This window comes from Gorilla gorilla, chromosome 21, assembly GCF_029281585.2.
Source record: "Gorilla gorilla gorilla isolate KB3781 chromosome 21, NHGRI_mGorGor1-v2.1_pri, whole genome shotgun sequence".
NCBI classification, from domain to species: Eukaryota; Metazoa; Chordata; class Mammalia; order Primates; family Hominidae; genus Gorilla; species Gorilla gorilla.
Genome location: NC_073245.2, coordinates 62,868,908 through 62,882,894, shown reverse-complemented (window position 1 = coordinate 62,882,894; position 13,987 = coordinate 62,868,908). Strand labels below are relative to the sequence as shown.

The window sequence follows — 13,987 nt, the reverse complement described above, 5'->3', positions numbered from 1 at the left end:
GTGATCCGCCCACCTCGGCCTCCCAAAGTGTTAGGATTACAGGCGTCAGCCACGGCGCCCAGCCTAGACCCTTGACCTTGAGGGAGGTGTGCCATGATGACCTCCCCATGAGCTGGGCCCCAGCTTGGGAGGGGGTATAACATGGGGATGAAGATTTTGGGCTCAGAAGGCCACTGTGTGGTTTCAGACCTGGGTTCAGCCTCTTCTCTGCCGTGTGACCAGGGCTGGGGTACTTGCTGCTTTCAAGGGTTGGTTTGTCTATCTTTAAAATGCATATACTAGGTTGGATGCGGTAGCTCACCCCTGTAATCCCAGCACTTTCGGAGGCCAAGGCAGACAGATCACCTGAGGTCAAGGAGTTCGAGACCAGCCTGGCCAACATGGTGAAACCCCATCTGTACTAAAAATACAAAAATCAGCCAGGCGTGGTGGCACACACCTGTAGTCCCAGCTGCTCAAGAGGCTGAGATATAAGAATCACTTGAACCCAGGAGGTAGAGGTTGCAGTGAGCTGTGATCACACCACCGTACTCCAGCCTGGGCGAGAGAGGGGGACCTTGTCTCAAACAATAAATAAGTAAAGAAAGAAAGAAAATGCATATAATAACGGTAGAACCTACTTGTGGGCCTGGTGGGGGAGTTAACTAGGAACTTCGCTGTAACCAATTTTGTGTGGTGCTGGGCACACAGCCCCCAGTGTGAGGGGACCTGGCTTCCTACCTGCCTCTGAGCCCCACTGAGCCCCGTGTCTGCTCTCCACGTGGGGACATTGTCCATTTGGCCTGCTTCCTTTCCCTTTCTTGTTCCTCTTCCATTTGAAACTCTTCCTCGCTTTCCTTGCAGGGAGTATCTGTGTGTGCAGCAGGCTGAGCTGGACCACCTGTCTGGACGCCACAAAGACACCAGGAGGAATTCCAGGCTGGTGAGACCCCTCCCTGTCTGCCTCCCACCCAGAAAGCCTTGGCCAGGAGTAAAAGATGAACCCTGCATTCCCCCTAGCCTATGTCACGGTGTGACTCTTTCTCAGAACTAGAGGTTTATGGAATAGCCTCTTTATGTTGCACTGAGTTAACTTCACTTTGGCACGTACAGCAGTTCACACGTTTTAGGCCCATGTCACACTCTCTCTTGGTTCTAGAAGTAACGCTAAGGTGGGCAGTGTATGGAGGTGCATTTCTTTTAGGTGGTCCTATTTTATAGACCTTGGCCATCAGGTGACCTGGACTTGGGATGGCTTCTGTAATGCCAGGAAAGTGGGTCAGGTGTCACATCTTGGGTATGTCACAGTGGCCTCTGCCGCTGTCCTTGATGAAGCCTGCGTGTTCCTTCAATGCCCAGCTGACAGGCAGCATTTCCTGCTATCATCAGGGCAGCGTCTTTTTTTTGTTTGTTTGTTTGTTTGTTTGTTTTGAGACAGGATTTCCCTTTGTTGTCCAGGCTGGAGTGCAGTGGCACAATCCCGGCTCACTGCAACCTCCACCTCCTGGGCTCAAACGATCCTTTTACCTCAGCCTCCCAAGTAACTGAGACTATAGGCGTGCACCACCATGCCCAGCTAATTTTTTAAATTTTTTGTAGATACAGGGTCTCATCATGTTGCCTAGGCTGGTCTTGAACTCCTGGGCTCCAGCAATCCTCCTGTGTCGGCCTCCCAAAGTGCTGGGATTACAGGTGTGAGGCACTGTGCCAGCCAAGGCAGTGTCTTTCAGGCTGGCCCTGGGCCCTGTGTTGCCCAAGGCTCACCTGCTCTGGTTTTTTGCCTCTCCGCTAGCAGAGACAGACTTAGCAACACACACACACACACACACACACACACACACACACACACACTCACACACTCACAAATAGCATGCCCCATTAAATTTGTTTGTTTTGTTTTGTTTTGTTTTGTTTTGTTTTGTTTTGTTTTTGAGATGGAGTCTCACTCTGTTGCCCAGGCTGGAGTGCAATGGTGTGATATCGGCTCCCTGCAACCTCTGCCTCCCAGATTCAAGCGATTGTCCTGCCTCAGCCTCCTGAGTAGCTGGGATAACAGGCACCCGCCACCACGCCCAGCTGTTTTCACATTTTTAGTAGAGATAAGGTTTCACGTTGGCCAAGCTGGTCTCAAACTCCTGACCTCAAGTGATTCGCCTGCCTCTGCCTCCCAAAGTTCTGGGATTACAGGCATGAGCCACTGTGCCCGGCCTCCCATTAAATTGGTTTTTCAGACAAATCACAAATTTGTTTAGGTATAAGTATATCCCATGTAATCTTTGGGACATACTTATGCTAAAATAATTGTTCCTTGTTGATTGGAAATCTTAATTTTAATTAGGTGTCCTGTTTTTTATCTGGTGACACTGCCAGGATCCCATTGCTCAGGGACTTCATCCTTTCAGCAGGAGGATCTTCCTTTCATCTGGGAAGTCTCTCCGCTGCTGCCTTGCGAAAACCCCACATGTCCTTAATGAATTAGATTTGGCGACAAAAGCAAGGAGGCCTTGCTACTGTGGGATTCTCCTCCCAGCCAGTGTTTCCCAGAATCCCTCCTCCAAAGCACCAACGTGCAGAGCAGGCCACCAGCTTGACTGAGGGACTGGGAAAGCGAGGAGGGGAGATGAGTTTTTCTACCAAAATAGCATCCAGTGGCTCAGCACAGGGCTCACGCTTGTAGTCTCAGCACTTTGGGAGGCCAAGGCGGGTGGATCACTGGAGATCAGGAGTTTGAGACCAGCCTGGCCAACATGGTGAAACCCCATCTGTACTAAAAATACAAAAATTAGCCAGGCGTGGTGGTGGGTGCCTGTAGTCCCAGCTACTCGGGAGGCTGAGGCAGGAGAATAGCTTGAACCCAGGAGGCGGAGGATGCAGTGAGGTGAGATCGTACCACTGCACACCAGCCTGGACGATAGAGCCAGACTCTGTTTCAATGAATGAATGAATGAATGAAATAAGCAAGCAAACAAGCGGCCGTCTCTGTATCCTGGCTCCAGCAGAGAGGGCCTCGGGGTGGGCAGGGTGGGAGAGGCAAGGACCCAGCCTCATGTGTGTGCCAGGGACTTGGGGAGGGAAAGGCCTGCCAAGCTCAGCATGCCTCACCCTTAGTGGACAGTTGGGCGGGTGACCAGCAGCAGATGGTGGGAGAAGGTGCTGCCAAGATATCACCCAGCTCCAGCACCCGCCCCTCTTCTCACACAGGTACAGTGAGTCTCACCCCATGGACTTCGTTTCCCATTCTTTCCATTCTAGAAGTAACTCTAAAGCAGGCAAGAGTATAAATACTTGTATGTTTTAGCTGCTCCCATGTCATAGATGGGCACACTGAGGCCAGGGCACAGTGACCGCACTGGAGCCACACAGCAAGATGCCCATGTCGAGTCCTGCTCCCATGACACTGCTGGTTCTCATTGAAACAAGATGTTGGTTTTTGAGACGTTGCTGGGTAGTCACTCTTCTTTTCAAAGGCTTGGGATCTTTCCTCTTTGTTTATTTCTTTTTTTTCTTTTCTTTTCTTTTTTTTTTTTCGGGATGGATTCTCGCTCTGTCACCCAGGCTGGAGTCCAGTGTCACGATCTCCATTCACTGCAAACTCTGCCTCCCAGGTTCAAGTGATTCTCCTGCCTCAGCCTCCTGAGTAGCTAGGATTACAGGCGCACACAATCATGCCAGGATAATTTTTGTATTTTTTATTTAGTAGAGGGGGGTTTCACCATGTTGGCCAGGCTGGTCTCCAACTCCTGACCTCAGGTGATCCACTCACCTCGGCCTCCCAAAAGGCTAGGATTATAGGCATGAGCCACCACACCCATCCTGTTTCTTTATTTCTTAAATGGAGTTTTAATTGTTTCTTAATTTTAAAAAGATTTTATTTATTTATTCTTAAAGTGAGAAGGTCTTACTCTGTCACCCAGGGTGAAGTGCAGTGGTACGATCATAGCTCTCCGTAACCTCAAACTCCTGGGCTCAAGCAATCCTCTTACCTCAGCCTCTCAAGTAGCTGGGACTACAGGTGTGTGCCACCATGCCCAGTTAATTTTTAAATTTTTTGTAGAGATGGGGTCTTGCTATGTTGCCCAGACTGGTCTTGAATGCCTGGGCTCAAGTGATCCTCCCGCCTTGGCCTCCCAAAGTGCTAGGATTACAGGTGTGAGCCACTTCACCTGGCTTAAATGGAATTTTTATTTCATTATCGCATATGTACAATTCCACATAAATACATACATGGGACTTTTTGGGGTTGAATCCTTCTTTCTCTCTCGATTGACACCCTCCTCTATTCAATCTTCTGTGTCCCACCCTGTTTAACCCCTGAGAACAATCTTTTATTGATCTTTCCATATTTTTCTCTCTGGTCACATAATCATGTAAATGTGTTTAGCAATTGTGAGTTAAAATTGTCTTACAAAAATGAAATGTCAATTTACATACTCTCCTACAGCTTACTTTTCCTCCCTGGTGGATCTACAACCCCATGGTAACCCCTCTAGACTCAGACATAGTGACTCTAATCTCCACTGGAAATTAACAGCCAGTGAAAATTAGAGTCACTATATTTTAAAATTAGAGTCACTTAAAAAACAAGAGTTTTTTAAACATTTGTTTAAAAAAATGTTTCTTGGCCACGCTTGTTCATGTACATATTGTCTGTGGCTGCTTTCCCACTATGATGGCAGAGTTGCTTAGTTAGGACAAAACTTTGACCCTGATGAATTTAACCCCACAGGCAGGTACAGCACTTCCCATGTCTTAGGTCCACTTCACACTCTTTCTTGGTTCTAGAAGTAACTCTAAGGTAGGCAAAGGTGTGTATGTTTTAGATGGTCCTACTTTTTTTTTTTTTTTTTTTTTTTTTTGAGATGGAGTCTCACTCTGTCACCCAGGCTGGAGTACAGTGGCACGGTCTTGGATCACTGCAACCTCCACCTCTGAGGTTCAAGTGATTCTCCTGCCTCAAGTCTGGCAAGTAGCTGGGATTACAGGCATGCACCACCATGCCCAGCTACTTTTTATATTTTTAGTAGAGATGGGGTTTCACCACGTTGGCCAGGCTGGACTTAAACTCCTGACCTCAAGTGATCTGACCACCTCAGCCTCCCAAAGTGCTGGGATTACGCGTGAGCCACTGCGCCTGGCCAGGATGGTCCTACTTTATAGATCTTGGCATGGGGCGCCGTGGCCTGCCAAGCCTGAAATATTTACTTTCTGGCCCTTTACAAACCTATAGAAGGGTTTGCCTGCCCTGATGACATATTATTTGTCTTGGTCGCACCCTGGACCCTGGAATGGATAGATTTAGGAATTCACCATTAAGGCTTGAACTTCTGTGCCATGTGCCCCTCCCGCTTCCATCCCCCTCATGTTCTTTTGTCATGGCCGAGGCCATTCCTTCAATCTCAATGGTTCCCATTTTGTCAAGTGCCTACTGTGTCCTTTTTTCTCCCTATGAGGTAGGCGCTTCTCCTACCCTGCTTTACATAGGAGGAAATGGAGGCCCAGAAAGGTTGAATGACTTGCCTGGGACACACAGCTGGGAAATAGAAGAGCCAGACCTAGAACTGCCTCATCCCACGTGCATGTGTTTAATCAGTGCTGTCCTTGGCGTGGACAGCAGTCTGCCGTTGGCAGAGGAAGGAGTGGGGGTGGCTGTAGACATGGCTTTCTGTCCTCTGACTCTGAGCTCAGGCGCCACCAGCATAGAGCCTCATAGGCCTTGGAGGAACATGTGGGACTCTGACAGCTTCTTCCGCCCTCCTTTCCTCCCTCACAGGCTTTCTATTATGACCTGGACAAGGTGAGTCTGCATACGGTGAGTGAGGTGGGCTGGGCCTGGCTGGATGAGAATGACTGTGCCTCATTGCATCTTCCTGGCTGCCTGATGGGCAGAAAACCTGGGTTTCCTCCCCATTTTAGGAATGGGAAGGCTGAGTCTCTGCGATGAGCCTTCCTCAGGGATGGTGAGGGGCCAGCCCGGCACTAAGCCCCATTCTCTGAGTTAGGACCTGCAGGAGGGTGGCAGGGGCAAGCGGGGCAGGCGGGTGGCCCAGGCAACTTTGCAAACATCTTCCCTTTTTCCGGGAGAAGCAAACGCGCTGTGTGGAAAGGCACATTCGGAAGATGGAGTTTCACATCAGCAAGGTCAGCTGGCTCGTGGATGTTGCAGGGTGGGGTGGGGCAGTGCCAGCTTGCTGGGCCTCAGCTAGGTTAGCAGGAGCTGGGGAGGTGCCATCGGAGCAGGGATCAGGGCCTCTGAGTATGGGGCAGCTGCAGGAGGCCAGGGGCCTCGGGCCAGTTGAAGGACAGCAGGGCCTCTGAGTATGGGGCAGCTGCAGGAGGCCAGGGGCCTCGGGCCAGTTGAAGGACAGCAGGGTCTCAGCCCTGAGGTGGGAGTCAGGGGGCTCAGCCCTGAGGTGGGACTCCCTGAGGACTGTGTGGGCTCTTTCTTCAGTTTATGCAGAAAGACCTCATGCTCAGTCTTAGATGGCTGGGAAGGTTGAGCCCTCCCAGCCCATTGTACGGTTGGAAAAGCAGAGGTCCAGAGATGAACATGGGTTGGCCCAAGGTCGCATAGCAGATCTGTAAGCTTTAGAGTCTGCAAACGGTTTCATGATCTTGCTTTACTCCCCACACTGCCCAGTGGGTGGCAGGTTATCACAAACTCACCTCCCGTTTCATTGTTGAAAAACCAGGCAGAGGAGGTGAAGGGACAGATTCCCTTGTCCCTTTCACTCATTTTTGCTGTGCACACTGTGTGCCAGTCGCTGCCAGGAGGTATGCAGCAGGTGAGGCAGGGGTGGCAGGAGAGGCAGGAGAGGCAGGTGAGACAGGGTTGGCAGGGGTGGCAGGTGAGGCAGGTGAGGCCAGGGTGGCAGGTGAGGCCGGGGTGGCAGGTGAGGCAGGGGTGGCAGGTGAGGCAGGGGTGGCAGGTGAGGCAGGGGTGGCAGGGGTGGCAGGGGAGGCAGGTGAGGCAGGTGAGGCAGTGGTGGCAGGTGAGGCAGGGGTGGCAGGGGTGGCAGGTGAGGCCGGGGTGGCAGGTGAGGCAGGGGTGGCAGGTGAGGCAGTGGTGGCAGGTGAGGCAGGTGAGGCAGTGGTGGCAGGTGAGGCAGGGGTGGCAGGTGGGGCAGGGGTGGCAGGGGAGGCAGGGGTGGCAGGGGAGGCAGGTGAGGCAGTGGTTGCAGGGGTGGCAGGTGAGGCAGGGGTGGCAGGTGAGGCAGGGGTGGCAGGGGAGGCAGGGGTGGCAGGGGTGGCAGGTGAGGCCGAGGTGGCAGGTGAGGCAGGGGTGGCAGGTGAGGCCGGGGTGGCAGGTGAGGCCGGGGTGGCAGGTGAGGCAGGGGTGGCAGGTGAGGCAGTGGTGGCAGGTGAGGCCGGGGTGGCAGGTGAGGCAGGGGTGGCAGGGGTGGCAGGTGAGGCAGGGGTGGCAGGTGAGGCAGATGTGGTCCCTGCCTATGGGGGTTCATGTTCTACTGGGGCCAGGGGTGACTGCTTTGAATGGGACTGGACAGGTAGTGACTGTCACCATGGGCTGGGCTAGCGGGGTGCTTAGCTCAGGGAGGGCCTCTCCCAGAGGGGAGAAGTTGACAGGCAGGTGTGGGGCCGCCCCTCCGCGTGGGCAGCGCCACCAGCCCGTGTGCCCACCACAGGTGGACGAGCTGTACGAGGACTACTGCATCCAGTGCCGCCTGCGCGACGGTGCCTCCAGCATGCAGCGGGCCTTCGCCCGGTGCCCCCCGAGCCGCGCAGCCCGAGAGAGCCTGCAGGAGCTGGGCCGCAGCCTGCACGAGTGCGCCGAGGTGGGCCGGGCCAAGCTGGGCTGGGCAGCAGGGGCAGCAAGAGCTGGGCCGGGCAGTGGGGACATTGAGAGCTGGGCCAGTGGGGGCTGGAGGAGTGTTCTGGGCCCCAAGGAGGCGTCTCTCTGCCTGTGGCCTCTGTCTAGCTGCAGGGATGGTTAGAGGCCCTCGTGGCCTAGCCCCAGGCAGCCAGCTGAGCCACCTCTGGGGCTTTGCAGGACATGTGGCTCATCGAGGGGGCCCTGGAGGTTCACCTGGGCGAGTTCCACATCAGGATGAAAGGTAACAGGGCTGAGAGGGGGTGGGCGGAGGCCTTCCTGGAGGCCCTGAGACTTCTGTTGAGGGGTGCGGGAATTGGCCAGAATCCCAGGGGTCTGAGCCCAGCCCTGTCTTTTGCATCCATGTGACATGTGACTTCTGGCAAGTCCCACCCCTCTCTGAGCCTGGTGTGAGGGCCCAGCACCCTCTGTCCATTTTCCATCATGATGGTGTACCTCCCCCACATCCTCACCCCACTGAAACTGAAAATCTATACTCGGGGGAACCCCAGAGAGGACCTGTGGTCCCAGGTCAGGGAGAGTGGAAGGCGGAGGGGAGACTGGCCATGTCTGTGTTCCAGGCTTGGTGGGCTACGCACGCCTCTGTCCCGGAGACCACTATGAGGTACGGCCACCCTCTGGGGTCAATCGTCAGGGCTCCCCGCCAGGTCTTTGGGGGACGGGAGCTGCTGGGAACCAGGGTTGCAGCTGGGGCTCTGCCTGGCAGGGAGGGCCCTGGGCGGACAGCAAGGGGACACCCACCTGGGCTGACGCAGCCCCTCTTGGGCTGGTTCACAGGTGCTCATGCGTCTGGGCCGCCAGCGTTGGAAGCTCAAGGGTCGGATCGAGTCAGATGACAGCCAGACCTGGGACGAAGAGGAGAAGGCCTTCATCCCCACGCTGCACGAGAACCTGGACATCAAGGTGGGGATGGGGCCCGGGGGCAGGGCTGGGGTGCCTGGGTGTTCGGCTCAGACACCACCCTCCAGCCCCCACCCCCAGGTGACGGAGTTGCGGGGCCTGGGCTCGCTGGCTGTGGGTGCAGTGACGTGTGACATCGCCGACTTCTTCACGACGCGGCCGCAGGTCATCGTGGTGGACATCACGGAGTTGGGTACCATCAAGCTGCAGCTGGAGGTGCAGTGGAAGTGAGTCCCGTCCAGCCTGGGGAGAGCGGAGGCCTAGCTGGCTGCCTCTGGTGGCCTGGCCACACTCTGGCCCTGGGTTCCTGCACCAGCCTCTGCCAAGGGTGTCCCTGCCCTCACGGGTCCTCATCTGTCCCTCACTCCCGCCCCTCAGTCAGGTCGAGGCCTAGACCTTCTCTGCAGCCCCTGCCTGCCTTTCCGGTTTTGCTTCCCTTCTTGCTTCTGAACCCCTGACTATTAAAGCCCCAGGGAAGGTTGCGGGGACACTTTCCGGGGCCTCCCGGGCTTGGCTCCTTGGAGGAGGCTCACCTCTCCAGGAGCTGCTCCCACCCACTCATTTCTGGCCGACCCTGGCTGCCCCCTAGGCCTGGGGCTGAGCGGTCACCTGCGTCCCCCTCTCGGCTGCAGACCCATGAAGCCCATGTCCATGAGATCACCCCCTGGACTGCATGCCCATGAGCGTGGAGGGCTCCAGAGCTCTCTGTTCTAAGGAAGCCTTGCATTTCCAGGGCATTCCTTTCCTCCTCCTCAGCGCAGGGGCAGCAGAAGGGAGGGCTGAGGACCCTCCTCTGCTCTGTGCTTGCTGTGGCCAGTCGGGGCTGGTCTCTCTCCTCTCTCCCTAGGGTGGGTGTCCGAGCTGGGGGTCACAGAGCTGCTGCCCTCTCCCTCGTGAGCTGGGTGAATTCTGTTGAGCGACCACCTGCACCCTCAGGGTCCTCACCTGTCTGGTAGGGCTGAGAATACCTCTCGCCCGGGGGCCCCTGAAGTGTACAGGGCGGTGGGCAGCTCAGTGCCATCCAAGCCTAGGACCCAGGGTGCCTGCAGCATCACGGGCCAGGCTGAGCATCACTTGCCTCGGTGCTCCCATGCGCTCGCCTGGATTCCCACCCTTCCCTGTGCATGTTCCACACGGCGGTTCTTCTGTAAGGGCACCCCTTTTACAGACAAGGGGTCTGAACCGAGTGTCCCCTGCTCATCGGCTGAGCTTCTCAAAGGGGCCTCTAACTGGGGGGGTCCAGTTGTTACTGGTGAAGGGTCTTGACAATGAGTTGTCCAAGTCCCTGGCATTTTGAACAAAGACTTGAACAAAATGCAGAAAAGGAGCAGGGGAATGAAACGCAGGAATGAAGCAGCAGGGCTTTATTAAAGCAAGAAAGCAGGTTGGGCGCGGTGGCTCACACCTATAATCCCAGCACTTTGAGAGGCGTAGGTGGGCAGATCACCCAAGGTCAGGAGTTCGAGACCAGCCTGGCCAACAAGGCGAAACCCCATCTCTACTAAAAACACAAAAATTAGCCAGGCGTGGTGGCACGGGCCTATAGTTTCAGCTACTTGGGAGGCTGAGGCAGGAGAATCGCTTGAACCTGGGAGGCGGAGGCTGCAGTGAGCCAAGATGGCGCCACCGCACTCCAGCCTGGGTGACAGAGCAAGACAGTCTCAGAGAAAAAGAAAAAAAAAAAAAAGGCAAGAAAGCACTCCACAGGGTGGGAGTGGGCCCGAGCATGTGGCTCAAGGGCATGGTTACAAAGTTTCTGGGCTTTAAGTACCCTGTTTGAGGTTCCTATGGGCTGCCCCTTTTCTGGATAAAGGAGGTTAGAGGCTGAGGTGGATGGCGCCCTGTGCAGATAGAGGGATGGTCCCTGTTTCGCCAGCGGCCCATCCATACACCCTCCCTTTCCATCTGAGCCATGGTTGGAGGCAGGAGGGCTGTAGGGAGCGTTGCCTTTGATCCTTTACTACTCAGTGTGGGGAGACGGGGTTTTTCCTTTTGGGTTAGCTTTAGGAAGATTGAGCTAATTGGCCTTAGATTCCCTGTCCCTTCAGACATTGGTGTCTTTCCTTGATTTAGCATGAATTGGCCTGAGGTTTCCTGCCTCCAGATCCTGCTCTCCTGCTCACAGTCACTGTCCCTCACCATCTGGCTAAGGGCCCTCAGGGCGGTCAGAGTCTGAGAAAGGTTTCTTTTTTTATTTTTGAGACAGAGTCTCGCTTTGTGGCCCAGGCTGGAGTGCAATGGCGCAATCTCAGCTCACTGCAACATCTGCCTCCCAGATTTAAGCGATTCCCCAGCCTCAGCCTCTCAAGTAGCTGGGATCACAGGTGCCCGCCACCATGCCCAGCTAATTTTTTTATATTTTTAGGAGAGATGGGGTTTTGCCATGTTGGCCAGGCTGGTCTCGAACTCCTGACCTCAGGCGATCCACCCGCCTTGGCCTCCCAAAGTGCTGGGATTACAGGCATGAGCCACCGCGCCCAGCCTTGAGAAAGGTTTCTAAAGGGGTCGAGGCCATGTAACCTGGAGTTTCCTAGGCTGCACCTGTGACCATGGGCAAGGCCCTGGACTTGGAGGCCCAAGCCTCCATTTCCTGTTTTATTTTGCTTTTTTTTTTTTTGAGATTGAGACTTGCTCTGTTGCCCCAGACTGGAGAGCAGTGGCATGATCTCGGCTCACTGCAGCCTCCACCTCCCAGGCTCAGGTGCTCCTTCCACCTCTGCCTCCTGAGTAGCTGGGACTACAAGTGTCTGTCAGTCACCACATTAGCCCAGCTAATGTATTCATTTTTTGTAGAGACGGGGGTTTTGCCAGGTTATGGAGGCTGGTCTGGAACTCCTGAGCTCAGGTCATCTGCCTGCCTTGGCTTCCCGAAGTGTTGGGATTACAGGTGTGAGCCACAGCACCCAGCCCATTTCCTCTTAAATCCATTAAGTACAGCGATGTCTGAAGAGTAAGCATCACTCTTAGTGATCTTTAAGGCTTTGGGGTCAGAGAAATCTGTGTGTGAATTCAGTTCCGTCTCGCGTGGTTGGTTGTGACACTGCCCTAAGCAAGTCACTCATCTCTCAGAGACTTCCTTTCCTCCCCTGTAAATAATTCTCCAGGCCACAGAGGGTTGTCTTGGGGGTGGAAATAAGGATTTGTGTAAAGAGTTTCGTAGAGGCTGGGCTCAGCGGCTCATGGCCTGTAATCCCAGCACTTTGGGAGGCTGAGGCAGGAGGATTGCTTGAGCCCAGAAGTTCGAGACCAGCCTGGGCAACATGGCAAGACCCTGTCTTTACAAAAAATAAAAATAAATTTAAAAATTAGTCCAGCATGGTGGTACATGCCTGTGGTCATAGCTACACAGGAGGCTGAGGCAGGAGGATCGCTTGAACCCAGGAGTTCAAGGATGCAGTGAGCTGTGATGGCACCACTGCATTCCAACCTGGGCATCAGAGCAAGACCCTGTCTCAAAAACAAGCAACAGTTTAGAGCAGAGTTCCTCGCACACCATCCATGCTATTGTATTGTAAGATGAAGACCATCGACCTGCATAGCCTAAGAGCCCTCTGGGCCGTCTGGGCCTGAAATGGCCTCTGGGCGCCGATGGCATCCTGACCTTCTGTTCTCTCCTCCAGCCCGTTTGATACTGAGAGCTTCCTGGTGTCACCCAGCCCCACGGGCAAGTTTTCTATGGGCAGCAGGAAGGGCTCCTTGTACAACTGGACACCCCCGAGCACCCCCAGCTTCCGGGAGAGATACTACCTGGTGAGTGAGCCTTCCCGGGGCAGGGCCGCTGTGGTCACCCTGGGATGGGGGCAGCACGCAGGAGATGGGCTGAGCAGTCTGGCCCTCCCAGACATGGCAAGCCTCGGGCTCAGCTTCCGTTTGAGGCGATCCTGGGTGTTTTCCTGTGCACATTCTTCCTCTGCTGCCAGCCTCCAACCTAGCCTGGGTTCTGGGCTTGGCTGGTTCTTCAGGACATCTGCAACGGGCTCTCTGGATGGTTCTAGCACCCCAGTCGTGGCCTTGGACTTAATATATATGTTTCTAGTAGTATTACTTGACAGAGTGCCCAGTAAAACATCTTTCCTGTGATCTCCATGGATCAGGGTCCCCTCCTTAATACCAACTCCTGTCATCAATTTCTTCCATATTCTTCCAGAGACAGCAATCCATCTACCAGCAAGTGTATACGCCTTTTTTTTCTGTTTTTTTTTTGAGACGGAGTTTCGCTCTTGTCTCCCAGGCCGGAGTGCAGTCATGCAATGTCAGCTCACTGCAACCTCCACCTCCTCCCAGGTTCAGGCAATTCTCCTGCCTCAGCCTCCCGAGTAGCTGGGATTACAGGCACACGCCACCACATCAGGCTAATTTTCATATTTTTAGTAGAGATGGGGTTTCACCATGTTAGCCAGGCTGGTCTTGAACTCCTGACGTCAGGTGATCCACCCGCCTCGGCCTCCCAAAGTGCTGGGATTACAGGCATGAGCCACCATGCCCAGCCCTCTCTGGACTTCAATTTCTGTTATCAGAGAAGTGAGAATAACAGCACTGCCCTTATGGGATTACTGTGAGAGTTAACTGAGTTAATGAACATCAACCATTATCATTGGTTCAGCTGATGAGAGGTAAGGGTTCGTGTCCGTGTACCCAGATTCACACTGTGGCACTGTACTCACCACCCGTGTGGCCTGAGGACCTCTCCGAGGTTAGGGCAGTGCCACCCCCATGGGGTGTGGTGAGGGTAATGGGAAGGCCCTGGAATAGGGCCGGCAACCTCAGAATGCTTAATGACAGCTGCTGCTGTTTCTATGGTGTGTTTGTCAGGCCCTTCATTCATTCATTCATTCACTTCATTCATTCAAAACTAGGCGGGGTGCAGTGGCTCATGCCTGTAATCCCAGTACTTTGAGAGGCCGAGGCGGGTGGATCACCTGAGGTCAGGAGTTTGAGACCAGCCTGGCCAACATGGTGAAACCCCGTCTCTACTAAAAATACAAAAATTAGCCAGGCGTCGTGGAGTGCCACTGTAATCCCAGCTACTCAGGACGCTGAGGCAGGAGAATTGCTTGAGCCCGGGAGCTGAAGATTGTAGTGAGCCAAGATAGTGCCACTGCACTCCAGCCTGGGAAACATAGCGAGACTATTTCAAAACAAAACAAAACAAAAACCGAAACTATATGCCAGGCTCTGCTCCAGGCCAGGCAAAGACTGTGCCCTCAGGGAGCTGAAATTCTACAGGGGAAACAGATGATATCAAAATCCGAGAAGTGCACA

The 13,987-nt window shown here is 54.3% G+C and overlaps 1 protein-coding gene across 1 annotated transcript in view; it reads left to right on the top strand.

Moving 5' to 3' along the window:
* Positions 1–13,987, top strand: part of RIPOR3 (RIPOR family member 3) — a 105,505-nt gene that overhangs the window by 74,493 nt on the left and 17,025 nt on the right. The window contains exons 4-12 of the mRNA XM_031004981.3: positions 844–922; positions 5,750–5,773; positions 6,064–6,117; positions 7,620–7,769; positions 7,985–8,048; positions 8,386–8,429; positions 8,603–8,728; positions 8,807–8,952; positions 12,346–12,475. Coding sequence (XP_030860841.1) covers positions 844–922; positions 5,750–5,773; positions 6,064–6,117; positions 7,620–7,769; positions 7,985–8,048; positions 8,386–8,429; positions 8,603–8,728; positions 8,807–8,952; positions 12,346–12,475 — 817 coding nt within the window. The remainder of the gene's footprint in view (positions 1–843; positions 923–5,749; positions 5,774–6,063; positions 6,118–7,619; positions 7,770–7,984; positions 8,049–8,385; positions 8,430–8,602; positions 8,729–8,806; positions 8,953–12,345; positions 12,476–13,987) is intronic.